Here is a 25,120-nt window from a genome sequence, read left to right as displayed (position 1 = left end):
TCCAGGACAAAGCAGCTGACTTGATTGGCACCCCATCCATAAACATTCACTTCCTCCATCACTGACACACAAGAGCAGGAGTGTGTACCATCTACCAGATGCACTGCAGGAACTCACCAAGCCTCCTTGGAAAGCACCTTCCAAACCCACGACTACTCCCAGCTAGAAGGACAAGGGCAGCAGACACATGGGAACGCCACCACCTGGGAATTCCCCTCCAAGTCACTCACCATCCTGACTTCCCAGAAGGAAAAATGAGTTTGGACCAGTAATCTTATTTCCTAATTTTTACTGTTCCTGCATTCTGGGTTGGAAATATATCGCCGTTCGCTGTTCACTGTTGCTGGGTCAAAATCCTGGATCTTCCTCCCTAACAGCACTGTGGGCATGCCTGCAGCACATGAACTGCAGCGGTTCAAGAAGGCAGCTCACCACCACCTTCTCAAGGGTAATTGGGGAAGGGCAATAAATGCTGGCCTAGCCAGTGATGCCCACATCCAATGAATGAATGAAAAAAGGAGACATAACCAAAACCAATTTACTGACTCAATGCTTCTTTCACAACAGCAACTTTATAAAAGAATCCTAAAGAAAAAGTTTGGAAGATACATTTTATCCTCACATCTTACATTTCAAAGCTGTTAAGTTCAAGTTAGAACAAACATAAAAGAGCTTGTGGGATGAGAGATTAAGGCCTAGGGTTGGGATACATTGCACCAGTTTTTCAGGCACTAAGCAGCCTACTAAGTGCCCATGATTGTGGGCAGGAAGTGTACACATCTGACTGAAAGTCACTGCTTGCCATATTGGGTAAGGGCACACAAGAGGTGTCCTTCAGCCACACATGAAGCAGGTGACAGGCCCTTTGAAAATTAAATGAGGGGTCTAGCACCCGATTGAAGTTCTTCTACAAGAGGGTTTTGCCTTGGAGGTAGATGGCACTATCTGGTGACACTCAGAGAAACCAAGACTAGGGATTGCCTGCAACAAAGATGGCAAGCAACTTACGTGAACGTATGTTCACCCCTCCAGTTCATCACTGATCACTGACCCAGGCCCCAAATAGCCTCCCCCTCCCCGCATCCCATGTTGCTTCAGACCTGACCCAGAACCCCTTATCAGGAGCCGCTTCAGATGCTATGGCAGCCTGAAGCTTCATTAGCATTTGCCTGTAGATTCTGAAGCTGTAACTGCTCCATTATAACTGAGGTCTGGACCCTGATCTTTCCCACCCTAGGCTACAACGCCTGATCTCCTTCCCAACTTCACCCCCACACCCTGTGATATTCCAGACTCCGATCCTGTTGCCACCCTCCCCGATTGCTTCCCAAGGTCTGTAATTCCCTCCTTTTCAGAAGTTGCCCCTCCAATTGCCCACTTGATTACACCATCCCACAACTAATGTCTCAATCTATGTAGAATGTTGTTCAACTCCCTTAATCTCTTTCTGCACCTTCTAGCCAGTATTCCCAATGTCATCAGCACAACAAATAAAACCATTCAAAAGGTTTTAGCTGTAATTATTTGCAAAGATTAAAACGCAAATAAATGGTGTTGCTTAGGTTCCATGTTAATGACTACCCAACATGACACCCCTCAATGGGTGGCCAACATGTGTGCTATATTTATGTGCATCTAAGTTCCCCACCACTTGCAAGTTAGTGACAACTTTCCTTCTTGTGCTGAAGGGTTATTCTTCTCCTAGTGAAGTATGTTGGGGGTGGAGGGGTGAGAGAGAGCAGTAGAGTAACATGTCCAGTTTTCTAGAGTCATCATTGTTTACAGAGTAAAATGCATTATTTTACGCAAAACAAAATCAGCTTGACTGGAGAGAGAGAGAGAGAGAGAGAGAATGAACAAATTGATTGAGAACTCTCATTTATGTATTGCCATACCATATCCTCAGACCATCCCAGAACATTAACAAACAATAAATTACTTTAAGTGCACTGATTATCACAAAGGCACCACTTACATTTCAAATTTGTAGCTGAATAAAAGTAGAAGAGACACCAATTTAAATATACAACTACCAAACAGTACCACAAGAATTAACCTTTTCAGTTCCAAGATTCAAAATGCTCATCTGGTCATGTCACTAGTAATTTGATATTTCTTTCTCAACAGATGTCAAAGTCAATTACATGACAGATGCAAAGTTTGTAATTTAACGTCGCTAATAGGAAGGAAAACCGGTAAGTGGTTACATGACATTTGTTAAATCTTTTGTTAGGATATCATCAGATACCAAGTGTATAGACCATCTTGATGAACAGTCAATGTGGCTGGAAAATTGCCAGCCATCAGTCTCATCCCCAGGTTGAGATGAAGGTAAATAAACTCAAGATTTGCTCTCAAGTTGTGATGCCTCCTTGAGACAAGAGTACTGCTCTATAGTAAACACAAGCTCATTTCGTCACACACGTTTAAAAAAAAAAGTCAAGGTGGTAACTCTAAGGATGTTTTTTACACTTTTGGGGAGAATCAAAGTATATTTTTGTCTTAGGCTGCAGGCATAATACTCATAAATGTGCATTACTAAAGTAATGCTGAATGGAAGAAAAATAAGTCAAAATAAACTAATCTGCTTCGAGCTAGGCCTTTTTGTCATTCCTCTGACAAAAAACAACCACCCCTAAAAACCAAAAACAAATTATTAACAAACCAGTATGTGGAAAATATTAGAGCAGATCAATTTACATTAATTGATAGAACATGAGTCACTTAAAATTGCAATGCACCATGTATGAATGTTAATATTTTCAAAATGTTTTGAGTTATATCTATTCAGAAAATTTACATTATTGCAGTTAAAATAAAAATAGTCCAGGCTCATTGTCTAATAAAGCACAGACATTCACTCGAGTTATTAATTCTAGACAACTAATCAGGAATTAGTGATGCCACTCAAGAATTACAAATTTAAAAGTGCAATTTGTTTCGAAATCTGCAGCTTTAAAATGTTGAGCGTCTGGAAAGGTAATTTTTATTAAAGCTAAATTCCACCTTACCAACATAGCTTTAATACTTACATATTTTTTAGCTGGTTGTCCAGCTACAGATCCAACAGCAGCTGTTTTACTTCTTTCACCAATATCACTTTTGCTTTGCTCTTTAGACTGTGCTTCCAACTCATCTGGGAGTTTAATGTCACCAACACCAAGAGCCTCATTCTTGTACTTTTTCACAAACTGCTCCATCTGTTTCACCTCATTAACAGACAACTCATGGCACTTCGAAGGGTCCTGATCATGTGCAGGCAACTGCTTAGCCAACTGCTTCTTTCGATACTGAGCTCCCTCTGAGCCAGCCACTGGCTGCTTCTCCTTTGGTAGCAGTTCCATGTACCGCACAGCCTTCAAAGGAAGAAATTAGTTGGATTATTACAGCCTTCCAAGTTTGTGACTCAGGCAAGATAAGTCTTTCCCTTATTTGCCCCTGAGGAAATACACAAAGCATCTAACATCGCTGTCCAAGGATAAATCAAAGTAGTTTTCCAAATGGTCACCTTCCTTGGACTGACTGCATTCAACCTTTCATAAGCATTTTTATAAGATGATAATTTTCCAGCTCTAGATAAAACAACAAGATAAATCTGCAGCTGTTGCGATGTAAGTACTTCTGGAATGGCAAAAAGCCAAACTATACAGGCTGCCTTGGAAAAGCTAAAGGGACATTATTGTAGTCTGCCAATGTGGCTAGATACGTAGATTTCTTTGAATAAATTTTTATTCAATTTTTCCTGAGATGCATATAATTATTGGTATGGTCATCACTGTAGTATTGAAAAAAAAGACTCTCGTTACAGTTAATAAACAGTAAACCGAAGATGAACAATTTAAATATTATTCTAAAAAAAATTTACAAGTCTCAAATTTCCTTTTCGCTTAGAAGCAGGCTTAGAACAAAACTAATCTGCAATAGTACTCTTGAGAACGAATGGGTTTACACACACAGTCGTTGTGTACTTACCAAAGCTTGATTTTGAACTGGTGGAGCCCACTCATATGTAACAGTGTTGAAGGACACATCCTTCTTAGCTGCTATTGGGTTAGTGAGTGTCACCATATTGCGCTTGTAAACAGGGACTCCATCAGCTTTAAATTTTGCAATGAGACCCGAGTATTTTGTATCCTCAAAAAGTTTGCCCACTTTCTTGTCTTCTTCGTTACCAGTGAGGACGTCGTGTTCTTCTTGGCCACATTTACAATTACGACAGATCTTTCTGTGAATTTAAGATCGACATTAAAATTGGCAGAATCACTGATCCTATTTATTTTAAAATTACTTCTCCAGGCATGGTGAGTTATCCATACATATTTTAGGAAAGGGTTTGCTTGCAGGGTTGGCTGCTATAGCACAGCAGCATGCAGTCTCTTAAAAACAGTAAGTTGGGGATCTTCCCCCGCTATCAGAAAGTTGTTTAAGCATACTCAAGTATTTCCGAGTAACTAGTTAATTAGGAGTGCGAGCAGAAGCCACAGAGGGTTCCTGCCTCTTCAGCTGAGAAATAGCTTTGAGAAGAAGGAAAAGGAAAAAGACCTAAAGCAAGTGAAGATAAAGAAACGTTACTGTCATAGAATAGCATAAACATGAAACAAAATGGTTAGAGATATAAGAAACAGATATTTTTAAATTAAAAATCTAGTGTAGGGAAAACGATTATGCATTAAAAACATTACAAAACTACCAGTCACAAAAATGAAAGAATTACAAGTAACAATATTAGTTATGAGTGTGCCAAGACTTGAATAAGGATATTTTGTGATGAACTTTGACCTGGAAGCTGTGCAGTAAAGCAAATCCGTAATATATTTAAAATGTCTGCTGCATCTGTAATTACTTTTAAAAAGTTTGAAAAGTGCTTAGGGGCAGAATTTTGTCCTTGGCAAGTGGGCTTGGCGGGGTCTGTTGGGAAGCCGCCCGCCGCCCGCGGTGGGGCCTGGCAGGCAATTTCATGCTGGTGGGCCAGTAAAGGCCCACCCAGCGTGAAACATGAGTGGCAGCTCTCAGCTCTACCTGTGCAGGCAGGGGTGGGGGTAGTGCATGGTAAAATAGACATAAACAGGACAGAGAGCCAAAGACAAGGTTGGAGGAGCACTGATTGAGAATCGGACAATTTTACTGCTGCTGCTTTAGTTAAGGGATGGATAAAGGAGTCTCTGGGAAATCTGTACCATCAAGACTGTTGTGAACCTAGCTAAGGAGGTTCTGCAGGAACGTGCCTTTTGGGTGATGACTGCCTCCACGGACCTTGGATAGGATATGGCTGCTGGTGAACATGGCTTGAGGGCTGAATCGATTGAGTGGGAAAGTGAGAGATCCTATGTACTGGAGGCCAAGCTAGAGAACTTTGGAACTGCATGTGGTACAACATGTCTGTGAGGAATGATGCAGGTGCTTGTGCTTGTGGTTGTGCAAGACATATCTTTGTTGAATCGGCTATTTAAAGTAAAATTTATCTTTTATTTGAAGTATCACTTGCCTGTTAATTCATATTTAGTTCGCGTTGGATTAATTCATATTTAATTTGTGTTAAAGTAAAAGTTACAAAAAGTGAAATTTTGTTGGTAATTTTTTCATTTCGGGTGGGGGGGGTTCGTTTGTTAAAGTTGGTTATATTTGGTTTACATGGCAATTGTAACAATATTTATGTGTGTGCATTAATCTTAACATATTTCGTTATCAGTATTTGTTTTTTTATATATCTGATTTATTTCAAATGTAATTATACTTGCTTGTAAATTCTGACCTCCAGCTCAATCAGTAGCTTTTATTTTAAATATGTAACAAAGTACCTCAGTTGTATAATGGAAGCACATTAAGAGTTAGGCTTCTCAAGTTCTATTACAGCAAGGATGTGTAATATGGTGAAAGTTATTTTGTTGCTTGATTATAAAACTCTAAAAAATATCTTTACCTCATTTTCTTAATAAACTCGTTAATAGACACATTTTTGGTGCATTATCAGGCTCAATATTCCTAATTAACCTGGATAACAGTGGCACCATGTCAACAAACTCTATTCATTCCACATGCACTAGTTGTGAATGACTGCCTAGTTGTAAACATGTCTGAATGAAAGAGTTTAAAACAGCCATGTGTGTGCTCTAGGCAGATGCGCTATTAACTCAGCCTCACATACATACAGAAGTGATTTCCAACATACCATGCACTTCAATCACACAACTCAACTCATTGGTTTTCCACTTATGAACACAAGATCAACAAGATGGCCAGTTACAATTTGCTACATTACTTCACTGAATTATGCTCAATTTCAGTACAGGCTGCCTAGCTTTGAATGCAGCTATTAAACGTCACTGTTCGCATAAAGTAGGAAGAACTGCTGCAGGGTAGTCAGTTTAATAGAGTATAATTTAAAAGCCCACAGTCGAATCCATACAGTATTTTAATAAATGGCATTCAGCATCGATGAAAATTCAACATCTGGACTGGTAGCGATAGAAGCCACTTGTGAGGTTAGGGAACATCTGTAAATGAGAAAGTTGTAAAGGCAAGTTATCAAAGGCCAACCTTTCTAAATATGCTAACCTTTGAGCTCATTATTCAGCAACACAGTAAAGGAGAAATTACAGAGAATGCTGCCAAGAAAAGATAACTATATCTATTACAGTAAGAGAAAAGTAGCAATCGTGAACTGTAAGTCAATGGCTGCAAGGTTAATCTCAGTCACACACAACAGGTTCCAATGTAAAGAGCAAGGCCACAGCCAGGAGGAGCATCTGGACCGAAAATGCACACTTCAACCAGCAACTCTCCTAGCAGTGCATGTAGGGAGTGACCAGAATAAGAATCAGTTTGGGTAAGTAGGTAAATAAGTTCATAGAACCAAATTTATGTAGTATATCCAGGAGTTATGCAGCAGCATCGCATTGAAGCTAGCTGATTTAGCTGCGTCAGAGTGGAGACTTGCAGCAATCTACTGTAATTCATTGGAAAGTATATGGTGATACCCATTCACACTAGCCTAGATTTTGCAGGACAGAGGTATCTTGTGGTGTGCCCTGCAAGTTAGACTTTTTCTCTTACCTCTTAGCTCAAAATCTTTTTACCTTGTAAGTTGCTGGAAGGGAGAGCTGCTAATGTCATAGTGAGGGCAGCAGGACATTAGGGACCTTGATAAACTTTTGGAAGCAACAGTGTCTTTCCTTAACCAATGAGATTTAATGGCTGAGAAAGACAGACGAATGACATGGAAGGAGGTTGAATTAGAGACAAGTCAGATACATAAAGGAAAGAAAGATTGGATTAGGAGAGAGAAAAAAATAGAACTGAAATGCAAGCTCAAAAAAAATTACTTAAATTTTAAAAATCTTTACAGCAATTTACTACCTGTAAGAATGAAAACTAAATTAAATAAATTTAGTAATTTAAATTTATATTTATTTAATTTTTTCCCTTTTTGGGCCAAAGAGATTAAGTGGCATTGCTGGAGCATAAGTCTCCTCAATAAAAATGGTACTTACACTGTTAAGTAGCAGCCTGAACTGTCTGAGAGGAGTTTAACTGCCAATTAATAAGTCAGCACAGCAATTCAATGAAACTGTTCAGGGAGCTTGTGGGCCAGTTGCTCTTTTTGTAAGACAAACAGCAGAGTGGCACAAATCATCCAGCAATTGTGACAATCCGCACTTCATGGGTTAAGTTCTCCTTGCCACATTTTGCTGGACGATTTACACACTAATATCAAATGGATTCCATGAAAGTCATCATTAACTTTGCAGCAAAATTTGAGCCGTTATAACTGGTTATGAGAGTCAACAAGTCTCTTGAACCAACTTATTCTATACTGATGAGGAAGACTGACAGTTGACAATTGCATTCTGCCAGTCTCTCAAACAACATAAAAGGCAGACTGTTCTGGTGCGAATTAATATAACACTTCGACTGTTTACATTGTGGTCTGTGACTAGAGATAGAATGGAGTCCCTAGTACCATTTGAATTATTGATGGTTTCATGATCCACTGAACTTACATGTAAGGATATGAAAGGGGCCAATAAAAAAATGCAATTGGGTATATTTAAAATTTCTTCTGTGGCCGCTCACAGGATAAAATGTGGTGTTGTTTTCTTGTGGTAGAAATCAAGCCAGAAGGTCACATTCACATGGCTCATTGTCAAGCTGCCGAATATTTTGACCAAACTTAAACACATTATGCAAAAATAGACTGTTAGCCATGAAAGGAATTTCTTCATTACACTGGCATCAGGATAAATCACCCATACCAATCCCAGAATTAAGCAAATTAGACAAAGCAATGACAACAGTGCTGTCTCACCCCTTCAACAAAAAAAATCTAAATTCTGAGGATAGGCAATTATATTTGTCTCTTACTAATGTTTACATTTGAAGCTGCTTCATATCCAAATAAACACAAACAGAATGAAATTCATGTTGCTGTGCTATGCATAGTCTGCATAGTTGAGGTGTACAAGCAAATTAGTAGAGAGCTTCATCCTTCTTTTCATACTTTTGCCTTCCTTGCTTCAGCTGGTGATCCAACTCTGAGGCCAGAATCTTCTGTTCGGTGTGCCGGGGGCAGGTCCCACATGCCGACGCATAAAATGTCATGTGGTGATCTTCCGTTCGGCAGGCGTGCACCGGAGTTGGCTGCACACCCACTGAACTGTCAAAGGCTCATTAAAGGCCATTAATAAACTAATTAACCTTCTTGAGAAAGCTGCCCGTCCAACCTTAACGTTAGCGGCAGGCGAAGAGCCAAGGCGGCCTTCGCATTTTTCATGAAACCTCATCCATGGGCAGGATGAGGTCTCATGAAGGTTTCATTCATTAAATAAAAATTATGAAAATTCATAAATATGTCCCAGCTCATGTGACCCTGATCACATGAGGGGACATGTCTGAATAATTTTATTTTTTCATTTATTCCCCCCCAGGTTTAAAACTTAAGTTAATCTCTGAGGCAACTCCTTGCCTCAGGGAGATTTCTGCGCTCTTTCGCGTGCATGCACTAAAGAGCGCAGGTCCCGACTCTCACCCCTGCCCTCGCCTGCACAGGTAGTGCTGAGCCCGTGTAAAATGGCGGCATACAGCTGATCGCCTGCCGCTTCCAACACGGAGAAAATTCACTTCTTAATATCTCCTAAGACTGGTAAAGACAAGGTTTGTTCGTGATAACAGCAACAGGAGTCATTCTAAATACAGGATAAGACTAATAAGATGTTACTATTTTTAACCGGGAAACACAATACGACACAAAAATTAAAGAAAAAATCTTCTACTGTCAAACTTAGGGATCGTAAGCACTTAACCCCAGATTCTGGCCACAGTACTGAGATGTTCGCATCTTAAACACAATGCTGTTGAGCTGTTTTAAAGACAGCCAAGCAGCGCCATTGGAAAATGTGCTAATTGTTACTATTACAGTGATCTGTTCCATAACCCAGTACAAGAATAATTTAGCAGCAATTTACATTTATATAGTGCCTCGAAGAAAAACATTTTAAGGTGATTCATAAATCAAACATAAACGGATGTCCGATAAAAGTTAATATTCAGACTGGAAGCCAAAGGCTCAGCTGAAGAGGTGGGTTTTAAGGGTGGTTTTACAGGAACAGAGATTGGTGGGGGTTTAGAGAATGTATAGAAGAGATTAGAGTTGATATGGTTATAAAATTGGCTGCATTATGAATGCTGGATTTTACAAGATGGTTAGTTTTAATATGTCTCCACTAAAATAAAGTGACATAGAATGTTCTGGAAAGGGGAAATGGTGAGTCCAGACTCCCATAAAAGTCTATTGACACAGAAAAGATTGGCAACTTTATTATGTTATAATAAGCCTTTTTTTTATATTGTGATTTTGTTTGCAAATAGCTCAATGTTAATTTGCACAAGATAAAGAGGTGTCATTGGCTTATAGATCCTGTTATTTATACTTTAAAAGTCTGGTTTATTGACACTTTTATAGGGTTGTAGCAACAACAGATTTTTTAAAAAAAAGTATGAATGGATGTTTTTTTTAAGCATTTTCACGCATGCCATTGTTACTACAGGGTTCACTGATTCTAAAGAGAGCGTATACTGGGTGAATGGGCATGAGTTCACATGGAAGATATGAGAAGCCATGGGGGGGTGGGGGTATGAGTTGGCACGGAGGGCATGATTAAAGGCCTTTTGACCTTGCCTTTCAAAATATTCCAGACAATGGATCATGTCTCCTCTGAGAGGCCATGAATCATGAGTCATGGGCCAGCACCTTCCAGTCAGCGTGCGTCCCGACATCACCCCGCATCATTTAGATTTTCAGTTTGGCGGGCACGCAGTTAAGGTCATTAAAAAACTAATTAACCTGATTGATGGAGCTTAAGGTTGGTGGGCAGGCCAGGAGCCCAGGCGCGCCTCAGTAAAAGTATGAAATCTCATCCATGGACAGGATGAGGTTTCATGAAGTTATTTACATTTTTATCAAATGTTTAAATAAAAGTTATGGACATGTCCCAAATCAAGTGACAGTGTCACATGAGGGGACATGGCAGGGAAATTTTATTATCTTTATTTCAAATTTTGAATTGAAGCCAATCTCCCTGAGGCAGCACTTTGCTTCAGGGAGATCCGTGCGCTCTTTTGCACGCATGTGTGAAACAGTGCACTCCCGGCTGAGGGAATCCCCCCATCGCCCGCACAGGGAGCGCATAGCGCTTCCCGGTGAACGTCAAACGGGGCGGGCCTTAAATGGCCCGCCCACCTAAAATGGTGGCACGCCCCCCCTATTGGGGGTGCTGATCAGAGGCCTGTGCCTGCTCCCAAACTCCTCCTCCCCCCCTCCAGTTTGGAGCGGGGTTGGCGGGGGGAAGTGGGGGGGGGGGGGGGGAGATGGTGGAGGAGATGTTGCCCATGGAGATTCTGGTCCGTATCCACCAAAAAATCTCAAGGGGTAGGAGATGTCTATCCCAGAATGGAGCCAGCCAGGCTGGGGTGCAGGCTTGTTACTCTGACCTGTGCCACTGAAAATCGGGGGCACTGGGAGGTGGGAATCATGGCATTTTTAAATGGCTTCAGAGTCCTTACTACTCCATGAAAATCTGGCCCGTTATCTATTTCACAAAAAAGGCCTTGTGAAAGCTGAATGTTGGAAATTAAGTAAAAATATAGCATTTGTACGATTGCGCGGTGTTCCTCCAGAAAATATTGCCTAAGCGGGCAAAGCTGATGATAAAGCTGTATGTTCTCCTGTATTTGCTATTTAATGTGGGAGAGGGTGCAGGAAATTATGGAATTTTTCTGTTTAAAGGTGATCTCATTCTTGTCTGGTAAGGCAGGGAAACCAATTGTTACTCTTAGAGATACAGGATTAGCAAGGTCACTGACATTGGCAGGCAACAGGGATTTCCCTCCAGAAAACTCGCTAAATATAAATCTATTGATGTAGGGTATTGATGGAAATTGTTTACCCATTGCTTGTATAGAGTTATTTTAAAATGTAGTTTAATTATTGGTCCTGTACCTGTGGGGGTGATTGATAACTTGCCTATTGACGGTGTAGATTTTATATTAGGAAATGACTGGGTCCTGCTGTCTCGAGTGGTTTTGGAAAAAATCCATTCAGGCTGTTGAAACTGAAGTTGTACAAGGAAAACTGAGTGACTTAAAATTATAGCCAGAGTCTCTGCAATTTCTATTCCCACCTTTCAGTATCATTGGATGCATCTCATCCGGTCCAGCTGCCTAATGCACTTGAAGTACTGACATCCTATCCAATACTCGCCTCCTCATCAATTTTAAACCCCTGAAGTGTCTAAATTACCTCTGCTTTCAACATGACCTGTGCAGCATCATCTTCTTTGATAAAGACCAATGAAAAGTATTCATTTTTTACCTCAAGTATGTCTCCTGCCTCTATGTGTAAGTGTCCTTTTTGGTTCCTAATCGGCCTCACTCCTCCCTTTACCAACCTTTTGCAACTTATATGCCTGTCGAAGACTTTAGGATTCCTTTTGTTAGCTGCCAGTCTTTTTTCATACTCTCTCTCTTTGCCTCTATTACTCTCTCACTGCCCTCTGAATCTTCAATATTCAGCCTGGTTCTCTGTTATGTTATCCACCTGACATCTGTCATAAGCACACTTTTTCTCAGAAGGATCCATAACTACCTGTAACACTACTGCAAAAAAAACTGTTTCAACTAAAGATGTGTCCTAAGAGTCAAACCTAAACTACTAGTTTTAAAAAGGACATTGAAATATCAAGCTGAAAAGAAAGAGTTAATGGCAATGCAGGAAAAGCATGAGCAAGGTGTGGCAAAGCACTCAGCAACAGCACTCAAAGCTAATGATTAAATAGAGGAAAGGAATGCTTTGAAGGAGAGTGGCACATGCTGACACCATAGAATTGTGAGGAAGGATATGTGTTCTTGAACATAAATTAGAACTTCAAAATGACAAATTAATCACTGTTACTGGAAAGGAATTAGAGAAAGCTCAAAACACAATAGGAGGATGAAAAGCAAAAAGAAATTTAAGAAAATTTGTGAACTGGCGAGTATCAAGCATTCTTGGCTGAGAATAAAACAACCTTAACTAAGTTCTTAAAGCAGCTAAAGAGGATTTTACTCAGAAAAATTAGTTGTGCACAAAAGGAGGCAGTGTTAAACCTGTCTCTTGGAAAAGAAAGCGGAAGGATTAAATCATGGAAAAGAACTTAAAGATGATCCTGAATTTAAATAGGAGGTAAATTTGATTGTCCTTCATGACAATTTGGATGTTAGACTTGTTGAAAATGTTGGACATTAAAAAACATGTAGGCATGGAAGGAAATGAAGATAGAAGTTTAAAAGCTTAACAGTGTGGTTCAGAGTCTGTTTTGGAAAGTAGAAATCCTGATGACAATTAAGTGTCTGGCTTTAAGGAAGAACAAAGGTAGCTGCTGGTAGCGCTGTAACGGTGGATTTTTTTCCTTGGATTCCAGTTCACAGCCACAATCTGCAATGTTGTTCCTGACTAAGTTAACCAGAGCAAATGAACCATAAAACCTTTGAACCCATCACAAATGCTACCCCAGGGTCCAGACTGTGAACGATCAAATATAGATTTTAAAAGCAACATGGAAGAATGTAAAACCATGGTAAATCTGTTAACAATGGACATGGAAAGGCTGTACAGGCTGTGCAAAATATCTCCTTTTTCATTTTGCAGAGACAAAAACAGCGAGGGAGGGGGTGAGAGAGGGAGGGAGAGAGGAAGAGCAAGCGAGCGAGGGAGAGAGAAAGATTTATGTTCCTTCTATTGGGTCGCTTGTTCAGTGAACACAAGTTGCACGCCTATCTATTGATGAGTGAGTTGGTAATCAAGATGATGTAGATGAAGAGACCATTGTAAAATGAAGCACCCGCTGTTAATTCACATAATTAACAGAAAACTAACACATGTGCTTCTCAAACCAAAGCCCAAATATAACTACTGATTAACAATGTAGCCCGTGCTAAACAACTATTGGGTAATACAGTCATGTGGTCAATCTGCTTACATTCTCTTAAAGGTGCATTGCACTTCAGATTACCAGGGGAGAGAGGGAGAGAAAGCACATGGGGAAACCGCGCATAAGAGAAGAATGAAAGCTTAGATTGGCTATGGAAAAGGACAAAAAACAATCCAGAGTATGAATAATTAACTGGGGGAAAGCCAACTTCACTGGGGTAAGAATGGATCTGGGCCAGATAAATTGGAGTCAAATGTTGATGGGAAAAACTGTAATTGAACAATGCACTACCTTTAAAGATGTGATAATAGTTCGAGCACAGTCAATGTATATTCCCACGAAGGGGAAAGATATAGCAGGCAAGTCCTGAGCTCCCTGGATGACTAAAGATATAGAAATTAAGAAGAAAAAGTGTGCTTATGACAGATGTCAAGTGGATAACATAACAGAGAACTAGGCTGAATATCGAAGATTCAGAGGGCAGTGAAAAAGCAAGTAATAGAGGCAAAGAGAGAGTATGAAAAGAGACTGGCAGCTAACAAAAGAAACCCCAAGTCTTCTATAGGCATATAAATTGTGAAAGAGTGTTAAAGAGAGGAGTGGGGCCAATTAGGAACCAAGAAGGACACTTACACAAAGGCAGGGGGCATAGTTGAGGTAAAAAATGAATCCTTTTCATTGGTCTTTACCAAGGAAGGAGAAGATGCTGCACAGGTTATGTTGAAAGAAGAGGTAATTTAGACATTTCAGGGGTTTAAAATTGATAAGGAGATGAGTATTGGATAGGATATCAGTACTTAAAGTGGATAAGGCAGCTGGACTGAATGAGATGCATCCAAGGTTACTGAGAGAGGCAGGAACAGAAACTGCAGAAACACTGGCCACAATTTTCTAGTCTTCCTTAGACTCAGGATGGTGCCAGAGAGCTGGACAATTGCAAATGTTACAACCTTGTTCAAAAAAGGGCATAAAAATAAGCCCTGCAACTAAAGGCCAGTCAATTTAACATTGATGGTGGGGGAGCTTCTAAAAACAAGAATTCGGGACAAAATTAATAGTTACTTGGGCGAATGCAGGTTCAATTAAGGAAAGCCAGCACGGATTTGTTAAGGGCAAATCATTTTTTAACTAACTTGCTGGACTTTTTAAAGAGGTAATGGAAAAGGTTGATGAGGGTATGCTGTTATGTGGTATACATGGACTTCCAAAAAGGCATTTGATGCCACACAACAGACTTGTGAGTAAAGTTATAGCTCATGGAATAAAAGGGACAGTAGCAACATGGATATGAAATTGGATAAGTGACAGGAAAAGGCAAGTAGTGGTTAATGGATGTTTTTCAGACATCCTTCAGGAGGAAGCTTGGTAGTGGAGTTCTCCAGGGGTCAATGTTGGGACCCTGGCTCTTCCTGATATATATCAATGACCTTGGTGTACAGGGCATAAATTCAAAATTTGCAGATGATACAAAACTCATAAGTATTGTGAGCTAGGAGGAGATGGTGTAGTAGTTTAAAAGGACATAGACAAGTTGATGGAATGGGCAGACACATTTCAGGTGAAATTCAATACAGAGAAGTGTGAAGTGATTCATTTTAGTAGGAAGAGCATGGAGAGACAATACAAGATAAAGGGTACAATTCCAAAGGGGTGCAGAAGCAGAAGGACCTGAGTGTATACATGCATAAAATTATTGAAGATTGCAGGATATATGGGAGAGCAGCTAATAAAGCATATGGCATCCTGGGCTTTATTAATTGGGAAATAAGAGTACAAGAGCAACAAAGTTATGTTAAACTTGAATAAAACACTGGTTTGGCCTCAGCTGGAATATTGTGTTCAGTTCTGGGTGTCACACTTTAGGAAGGATGAGAAGGAATTAGAGATGGTGCAGAAAAGATTCATGAGAATGGTTCCAGGAATTAGGAACTTCAGTTATATAGGAATATTGGAAAACTTGGAGAAGAGAAGGTTGAGATTTGATAGAGGTATTCAAAATCATCAGGGGTTTGGACAGAATAGATAGGGAGAAACTGTTTCCACTGGTGGAAAGATCGAGAATGAGGAGGCACAGATTTAAGGTAATTGGCAAAAGCAGCAATCAAGACATGAGAAACTTTTTCCACGCAGTGAGTGGTTAAGATCTAGAACATGCTGCCTGAAAGTGTGGTAGAGGCAGGTTCAAACGAGGCATTCAAGAGGGAATTAGATTATCTAAAGAAGAAGAATGTACGAGGTTACTGGGCAAAGGTGGGAGAATGAGCAATTTGCCTAGTGCCATTCAGAGAGCTGCTGCAAAAATGATGGGCCAAATGGCCTCGTTCTGCACTTTAACAATTCTGTGATTTTGAAAGTGCAAGAGAGCAAGAGCAGGTAGATAAGCTGTATGGAGAAGCAACTAAGCTGCTGCTGTGAGAGCAGAGTGCACTGTTTTGGTCTTAACATGAAGCAGGACGCATTGTAAGAGTTGGTTTACTGTTCGAAAGAAAGGAGACAGAACCAACGGGACATTTGCAGATTTAAGGAACAAGGAGTTACCAGGCTGGGCCTTGCTGATGAAAGTCGGATTAGGAAGATTCAGGTTCAGGGCGACGATTTTCAAAGGACGCTGGAAGCTTTGACCTGGGGTGGTAGGGAGAAGTGAGCCTGCTGGAGAACTGGGATTAACTTAGGACTTGTTTTTGTAATGTTACACGTCGGCCAGATGTGTGGTGCACAACAAAAGGAGTTGTAAGATATATCCCATTTGTGTCAGTTAATTACTGTGAAATTACCTTTACTTTGGTGTGTTAGTTGCCTGTGAAGTAACGTGTCATTAATGTTGAGTTTAGTTTGTTTGTTACAGTGTCTTAAAATGTGGAATTTAAAAAATTCATTTCTGGGATATGGGCGTTACTGTATAGGCCAACATTTATTGCCCATTCCCAATTGTCTTGGACGGTGTCAAACTTCTTGAGTGTTGTGGGAGCTGTACTCATCCAGTCAAGTGGAGAGTATTCCATCACACTCCTGACTTGTGCCTTGTAAATGGTGGACAGGCTTTGGGGAGTCAGGAGGTGAGACATTCACCACAGAATTCCCAATCTTTGACCTGTTCTTGTAGCCACAGTATTTATATGGCTGCTCAACAGTAACCCCAGGATGTTGATGGTGGGTGATTCAGGGATGGCAATGCCACTGCATGCCAAGGCAAATAGTTAGATTCTTTATTGTTGGAGATGGTGACCTGGCACTTGTGTGGTGCAAATGTTACTTGCCACATGTCAGCCCAAGCCTGAATATTGTTCAGGTCTTACTGCATGCAAGCATGGACTGCTTCAGTATCAGAGGCAGTGTCCTTAGAGTTTTTAAAAAAGTAGATAGGTGCTTATAAAGAAATAATAATAATAATGGGTACGTGGGAAGTCAGCAGGATTGTGATTAATTTAGATTGTTCATACAGGTAAAAATTTTGGCAGAGATTTGATGAGCCCAACTGCATATTACTGTGCTCAAACACACTTTGATTCTATGATCTATAGCTCAAAGTATTTCACAAAGAAATGTAACCCATTAGAAGAAAGTAAATACTTGTGGGCTGGCTTCCCATTCAGGAGCGGCAACTTTGTGATTATGGCTATAAAAAAAAAAATCAGCTCTGCCATCAATGGCAGTCCTTACCACTCCAATGAAAAAAAAACAAGCAGTGGTGAAATGAAGAAATGTGGTGTTAGGTCCAGCTTCAGAAAATACTGCAGAGAAAAATGTGCTTGTTAAAGAGGACAGGAAATTCATGTAGCATTTTTAAAAAGAACACAACTCATTTTTTAGATAATATCACCAACTTTAACACTTATGTGTTCTTTTGTTCTATTGTTGGTGACATCTTTTGATGATCTGCTTCTATCACTGCTTGTTTGTCCCTACAACCACACCAACCCCCTCCACTTCTCTCTCTCTCTCCGCCCCCCCCACACACCTTAAACCAGCTTATATTTCAACTCTTTCTTGGACTCGAACTCAAGTTCTGTCGAAGGGTCATGAGGACTCGAAACGTCAACTCTTTTCTTCTCCGCCGATGCTGCCAGACCAGCTGAGTTTTTCCAGGTAATTCTGTTTGTGTTTTGGATTTCCAGCATCCGCAGTTTTTTTGTTTTTATCTCCATTTTTTTAAAAATGGGAAGGGGAGGGAATAATATTTTACCATTATAAATTTTCAATATAATTTATTCCTTCCACAGGATCTACATAGAATTCAACTGATTAAGAAACTATGTGATGAGTTTTATTGTCAACCATTTGCAGCAACCAATAACATTAACTGCTTTTGCTGTAAAGTTTACAGTAGTAATTTTAAGTGCAATTTTGAAAACATTCAAATCAAAAGAGGCAAGTTGAGAACTTTATACATTCAGAATAATTCAAACAATGGCCTCAGTAAAATACACCACAGGTAATAAATTTGTTTTGTAACAAACAACGGTAAAAACATGGCATACATGTTATGCCTGAGGCACTTAGGCACCAGCCAAATTATAAGTACAAAATTGAGATTTGACTGACACACTGGATTTTACAGTTAAGTTAAATCTACATACATGCCATTTTGATGCCCATGGTGTGAGTTATCATTGTTATACTCAAAGGTCATACATTTTGTAATAATAAAAATGTAATCATTTAGTTCCATTTTGAAAGGAAAATTCTCTTTCAAATCCAACCAAATTCCACTGCACAGAAGGAGGATTCAATTGTCGTCCCCTTTTAAGGAAGGGGACAGGAAGAGAGCCATAGGGTTTGAAAGGAATAGATAGATTGCTTCAAATGTCTAATACTACAATGTCTTGAGACAAAGCAAAGGGATCCTTATTATAGACCATATCGTATCTTAATGCTAAAAGTATTTACTCCTCATGTAAAATAACTTAAATGGAGAAAAAAAGCTTTTAAAACAATACCTTTCATGAAGCTGAAAAATGAATTCTTCAAGACTTTACAAGTAAACTTATAGCCAAAACATCTTCCCCTCAAAGCTGATTAAAGGAGGAAGCAGGGCTGAAAGAAGCAATTACCTAAACCCCACTTATAAAGAGATGAAACATGAAACGAGAGTTGAAATTTAAATTACTAAGAGCATTAGATTTTCCAAGCACAGGAAAGGGGAGGGGCATTTCAAAGATTCATTAAATATACACTACCTCCAAAAGTGGAGTTCAAATCCTTCACATTTATCCTTGCATTTCAGGCATGGGGCCCCAGCTCCTTGTTCATGACCCAAGGTCATCTATAGAAAGAAAAAAAACGCTTTAGTGACTAAGAGCTATTTTATCATTATGGACAAAATAATGCAATCAAGAATCAGGAATAAATTTGATTATCTGCATAACAAAATTCAACATGGTTTTTGATAGGGAAGAAGTTGCCCATCATACAACCAGTCCTATTTTCTGTTCCATCAACTTCAATGAAAAAGGAAACATAATCAGAGTACACAGCTGGCGGCTGATCCACAAATGCTCATTTTATGCCCGGGTCAAAAGTTGAAAGTTTTGCCCTTGGGCTTTTCACTAAAAGATAATGGTAGATTTGGAGATGGTAGTAAAATGATACTGAAAAGGATCTACAATACAAGATTACATTAAACCATATGACACGGCAAAAAAAGTACAAATTTGTAAAACAAAAAAAAGGGACTGATATTAGGATATTCTTTACTATGAAGAGTGATCAACACAATGGGCAAAATAGCGGAGGCAGAAATGCTGAAAACAAACAGTTAGATGCTGCTACAGGAGACAATCACATTATTCCAGATGGATTAATTTAGATGGACCAAATTCATCCATAAATAAGTTGTGAAGAATGAATGTCTCAAAGGAGCTTCATATAGAATGAACAATATTGTAGAGTTACTGTTCTAATACGGCATCACTGTGAGCACAACAACGAGGTGAGTGATCAGTTAATTTGTTTTAGGTCAGTGTCAGTGAGTAAAATATGAACTATGCTCCATTCCTTTCTTGCCACAACTTCTATTAAAGGAAATGTAGGCTGCTAATTTACTGAATACCAACTTTATTTACCAGAGTAGATCATCAGATATGATGCTTTATTAAAAAATGTTTCAAAAAGGGGAAAAAAAAGCACATTTTTACTGATCTGTCACAGCTTTTGGATGGAATCCCACAAAAATGTCTATATTTTTGGGCATCTGACCATAAAAAAGAGAGAAGTTTATTTCTCAAACAAGAAAGCTTTGCCAAACCATCGAGTGAACTAATTTGGAAGTCTGCAATGTGGTCAGGGTTTTCCCTTTTAGCGTTATTTTAAATTGAGGTCAAGGTAAAACGCAAAAATCTCCAGTGCAATCTATCAATTTTCCTTGCGAGTCAGATGTATTTCTGAAAAATGTGGAATCAAACCATTTGCTTTTCATGAAATTACTCTTTTCAGTAGCCATCCCATTTAAGAAAAGAAAGAACGGAAAAGTGTTTAGCCAGGATTTTCCAATCCTGTCGTGGCACGACCGGCCGGGGGAAGATTTGGCGGCCCAGCCAAAAGTCAGTTTATTTTCGGCGGGACTGGACAAGTTTTCTTTGCAAGAACTACATATGGCTGCTGTTGGGGGAGGGGAAAGCTAACTTAATCATTAAAGCCACCCAGGCATGTGTCAAATTGAAAACATGGACAGAAAACTATACAAGATATTCAGCTATAGTCAGCAGCAGGCAAATCTAAATTCACCACCTTTATGGCTCCTTTAAAGTCAAATTACACATTACAGCGTGTACAGCACATTTTATACTGACTGCAGCTACTGCCCCAGGTGGGTGGTTACAGCATCACTGCTGACAGTGACTTCTTTTTATGTCCTGCTCAAATTACAATTATCCTGTCCAGTACAGAGCTTTGCACATATGTTTACACAGGTCAAGGTCCATGAATTGCACAAAACTTACTGAACCATATTTTAATCTTTGTGGTTCAGCTGCATTTAAAAAGTCACTACTAGAGCTTCTTCTAAGCTAGGGCTAAAGGTTGCAACAGCCATTGCAAAACAAGAATGTACCCAAAGGTACGTTCATTAATTCATTTCAAAGATATCTCTGCCCAAATACTATTAAGATGAAATTCACTTCCTCTGCCTTGGAAACAGTATGGGCTAGCACAATATGGGAGAGAGCAGGCTCCAAGTGTTTTGAACGTTGCAATATTGGTCTTTGTTGGGGAGGTGGAAAGGATGAGACATATCTTGTATCAGAGTGGAAAGAGACCCTTGGTATGGTCAAAAGGCAATAGGAGCAGATAGCCATGGAGGTTAATGCCAGGAGTGTAGTCCCACAGCCTTGATGCAGTACTGTAAGAAATTCAATGACTTCACATAAGTAATCACAGTCAGCGATTGTATCTTTGAATGACATGTTCCACCAACTGCACAACTACCTCAATCACTACTCAATTCACCACACCTTGTATCACTCACAACTTAACATTCATAGCATCACCTTCACACCATACACTGCTGCAATCCTCACATTACCATCTAATCAACCATGACATTTAGATTCTTGACCGACAAGGGAGTCAAAGAGTACAGGGGGTAGGCAGGAAAGTAGAGGCCACAATCAGGTCAGCCATGATCTTATCAATGACAGAACAGGCTCGAAGGGCCAAATGGCCTACTCCTGCTCTGAATTCATATACATCACCCAGGTTGCACCAGACGCACTGACACACTTCCCTCTAGCAGGACAAGGTGGCTCACAACCAGAGGCAGCAGCAGCAGCTAACCAGAGGGGAACGGCATGCCTGCATGCCCTCACCCTAATGGAAAGATGATGCTGGTCATTACCTACAATGAACATTTCTGATGCGGTGAGCTGAAACTCCCAAAGGTGAAAACATCCACATAACTAATCCTCCTTCTCACATCCCTCTGCCCCCCGCCCCCATCCTAAAATCTGATCTACAAACCACAGATTGTATGAACATGCATCGTTCACCTTCCCCCCATCCCCTCACCACAACCTCATTCTTGTTCCTTTTTCCTTTTAGATACCCGAATGATCACTGCCTGGCCGGACAGCGAAGGAACCCACAAGAGAGTGAAGACGACAACACAGCACAGTCACAATTTCACATTCTGAGGCACCAGCTCAGATACTGACACTGAATTTGAGAATATATTGGAAGTGGAATCAGACTTGTGAGAAATTGGGCATAAGTGGGCTGCAGCCAGGGATGGGGCAAGGACAAAGCAGTTGCCAGTGTGCTGGAGGGTGAGGCTGCATGTAGATTTTGTGCAGAGGACTGAGATGAGGACATCGATGGGCCAGCCTACAGAAGAATGTTGATTGAAATGCACGACAAAATGTGTGGTGCATTAGGAAACCTGAAGAAAATCCAGTGTCAAGGAGCATGGAGGAAATCACCACCGACCTTACAGAAAATGGAGCACATTCTTTCCAGCATACAAGTAGTACCAACTCAGTTTCCAATGTGTGGACCCAACCATGATGCAGTCTCTGATGGCCGAATTCACAACTTCCACTGCAGGACAGGCAGCAGCCACCTTATATTCAAGTGCTGCAGTGGAAGCTCATACTGACATAGGTTAATTTGCTGCTATGCAAGTTCAGACAGCTGGCATCAAGGCTGGGGATTAGCTTATCCAAAGGGGCTTGCAGTATGTCATAGCAATTTGGCAATCTGCTATCAAACAGATTACTAGGGCTGTTGGAGCACCACTCAAGAGGTGCGTGGGTGGGGGTCAGTGGGCAGTGCTCCTCTCTCAGGATAGCAGCATTCATCCTCTAGCCCTGCCACTTTATCAGCCGTCCTTGCTGTTGCCAGTCAGGTAGGCAGGAATGGCTATCGAGGTTTTTGCCTCCCTTCCAAAGCAATCCAGGCAGTGGAAGCATTGTTTCAGCAAATGGTTTGCTTTATCACGTTTCTTTTGGCAGAACAGCTTCATTACACGCACAAGTGTGGCAGTCATGCACAAGGGCCATCAACCATACCGTCAGCAGGTTGTCCCGTCACTCAGTAGCCATCCTCGGTTTGAAGTGGTGGCTCAAATGTAGCTGGCATAGCAGAATGAAGGCATCAAGACTGCTGCCAGGATAGCAGATAAGTTAATGCCTAGGGTTGTGCACCAGCTGGATGTTGAGGGGGTGAAATTCATTTTGCTTACAGAATGAAGCACAACTGACATACAACACCTGCAAAGTGATGTGCATACGGTCAATGGCATTGTGGGGAAGCCTGCAATCTTACTGAAGCTGTGTGCTGGTTCCTGACATGAGAGAATAACGTCCTACTCTGAGTAGGGATCCTCAAGGGCCTCTCTTATACAACAGTGGACGACAAACTGAGGTGTTGCAAACACATCCAACTTCAGCCTGGAAGAAGTCTGATGTTTAAAAGTTTGCCACAGTCAACTTCACAGGAGCAGAAATGTGGTCTTTGCCCTTCTTGGAAGTTGTAGTTATGGCTTTAGCAGGTGGCAGATTTCAGTGAGGACATCTTTATCGAAGTGCAGATGTCTCACACATTGTTTCCTGATGAGGTTCAGGTTGGAGAATTGTTCCCCGAATATCCTGGTTGGATGTGGCGTCCTGCTGTTCTCACTGCTCCTCTTTCTCCTCCTCCATCTTTAATACATTGTGCTGTTCTGCATGGCCTTTGCTCATTCACCTAGTTATGCCGAATTCCAAGGGAGCAAACTGATCTGTGCAGCAAAATCTCCTTCAGTATCTGCCACAAGCTTCCTGTAGATTTTGGCAGCTTTAAAGAACTCACGAATGCATCACACACTTGTAAAATCGTAACAATTGCCAGTAGAAATCAATCAGCAACTAACCTGTAAGTAGATGATGATCCCTTTAAAATAACATTGGTGGGGAGGTCCTTCCTGTTGCCTGACATGTCCAAGCTGTGAGAGGTAAAGATAGCGCATTGGCTGGAGCATTGTGCTCCAAAAATGGCACCACCGACATCAAATCAGCTTTGCATGCTGACTGACATCACAAACTGCCTGTTCTGCACACTCGTGATGAACACAAACGCTGACACCAGCACTGAGGTGGTGTCCAGTCATTTCACAGCAGGTGGGTGCGCACATATCGGATACCATTTTGATTGTCCAAAGAAAAGCTGCCCCCAAGCCCAATTTCACATCCTGTGTGTCTTAAAGTAACTAAGACTAATGATTTGGCAGATAGAAAGAGGATTATAACAGATTGATATGTTCCATCTTTGTTGGCAAAAGTTTCAGAATGCTACATAGCTATCAAACCACTTAACTGCATTCACAGATGTGAATGGTGTACTTATGACCTAATGTATCCTAATTTAGTAATGCCGTTATCACCTTTAATAGTAACAATTTTCCTTCCATTCTGATTTGATTTTTAGGTCATGAGACACTCTATTATGCTTTAAACACCTCCCAAAAGCCAAGTAGGTTTCATAAGTTTTGAAGACACATGCATAATAAAAACTATGGGTGAAATTGTCCCAGAATTGCACCAAGTGTGGTAGCAGGTGTGAAAAATGACATTTTACCAGTCGGCCCCAACGGCGGCTTTTCATGCTGTATCGTCTGCCTCCCGCCTCATTAATTATGCAGCCACAGGAAACACACTGTCTCGCTGGCGAGTGGCCTCTGAATCACCCACCACGACATTACCTCACAGTTTCCTCACTCCAGGTGCCATATCTAAACTGCAGCCAAGCATAGTTCTCAATGCTTGCAGCCCAGGACTGCTCCAGCGAAGACATGGCCCTGAAAGTCAAGACATGTTCAGTGACCAGTCACTGGAATGCCTTTTGGTGGCCCACCGTGATGTCCTCCATCCCTGTTCTGGCCACAGGAGGTCCAGCAACCTCACCAAGCCAGCTCGGGAGGTGCTGGCAGTGGTGGTCAGTGCCAACGCTACACAAAAGAGGTTGGCCATCCAGCAAAGAAAGAGGATGAATGATCTCATCTGTGCTACCAGGGTAAGGCACAACCATCTCATCACTCTAAACTCTCACGCTCATTCACTGGCATCTCACTCACTGCCAGCTCAAGGGACATTACTGCTCACTCTCTCACACACCCTCATTGCCATCTGGCCTCATCTCCATCTGGCACCTGCCTCCTCAGCACTCACCATCTTGAGGCCACTTGTATAGATCAATATGTGTCCCCACACGCTCCCTGGGATACCCTCCTTCACCAGTCCAGCCCTCGCCCTGCAGCCTCTTCTCTTGCCTGAGGACACTTTTCCCCCTTCCCCAAGCAAGCCCTAGCCCTGAAGCCATTGAGAAGCCAACCCCAGCTTACAGCTGGTCTGGTAGCGACAGACCCACCTGTGAGGCCCCCCCTAAAAATGACATGGTGCTGCCTGCGAAGCCTGGCACTGATGACGAGTGCTGTGGAAGCAAGGTAGACAAACAAACCTAAGTCCTAAGCAAAGTGAAGCTCACCAGGTGCACGTCACCTATGGACAGTTAAGAAAGACGCCAGCGTGCAATCATGCCTATGTGTCTGGATGGGGCTGATGATTCTGGTGAGCAGGACTTATAATGAGATGCTAAAAAGTGTTGAAACACTCGGCAGCGGTAAATGCGGCCCGCCATTGGCAGGTTGAGCAGACCATCACAAACTAGTTTTACAATGACGTCAAACCGAT

General features: G+C 41.1%; 1 protein-coding gene and 1 long non-coding RNA gene across 2 annotated transcripts in view; one reads left to right on the top strand and one right to left on the bottom strand.

Annotated features, from left to right (window-relative positions):
- The window catches only part of LOC121293274, a 140,413-nt gene extending 118,318 nt beyond the window's left edge, over positions 1 to 22,095 (top strand). Inside the window, exons 3-4 of the long non-coding RNA XR_005946473.1 lie at positions 2,128 to 2,195; positions 21,498 to 22,095. This is a non-coding gene — a long non-coding RNA (uncharacterized LOC121293274). The remainder of the gene's footprint in view (positions 1 to 2,127; positions 2,196 to 21,497) is intronic.
- tes (testis derived transcript (3 LIM domains)) overlaps positions 1 to 25,120 on the bottom strand; it is a 55,617-nt gene that overhangs the window by 27,009 nt on the left and 3,488 nt on the right. Inside the window, exons 2-4 of the mRNA XM_041216155.1 lie at positions 18,641 to 18,726; positions 3,973 to 4,225; positions 3,033 to 3,356 (exon numbers count right to left, since the gene is read on the bottom strand). Of these exons, the coding sequence (XP_041072089.1) occupies positions 3,033 to 3,356; positions 3,973 to 4,225; positions 18,641 to 18,726 (663 nt within the window). The remainder of the gene's footprint in view (positions 1 to 3,032; positions 3,357 to 3,972; positions 4,226 to 18,640; positions 18,727 to 25,120) is intronic.

This window comes from Carcharodon carcharias, chromosome 21 (genome assembly GCF_017639515.1).
Source record: "Carcharodon carcharias isolate sCarCar2 chromosome 21, sCarCar2.pri, whole genome shotgun sequence".
NCBI classification, from domain to species: domain Eukaryota; kingdom Metazoa; phylum Chordata; class Chondrichthyes; order Lamniformes; family Lamnidae; genus Carcharodon; species Carcharodon carcharias.
This window is presented reverse-complemented; position numbering and strand designations above follow the sequence as displayed.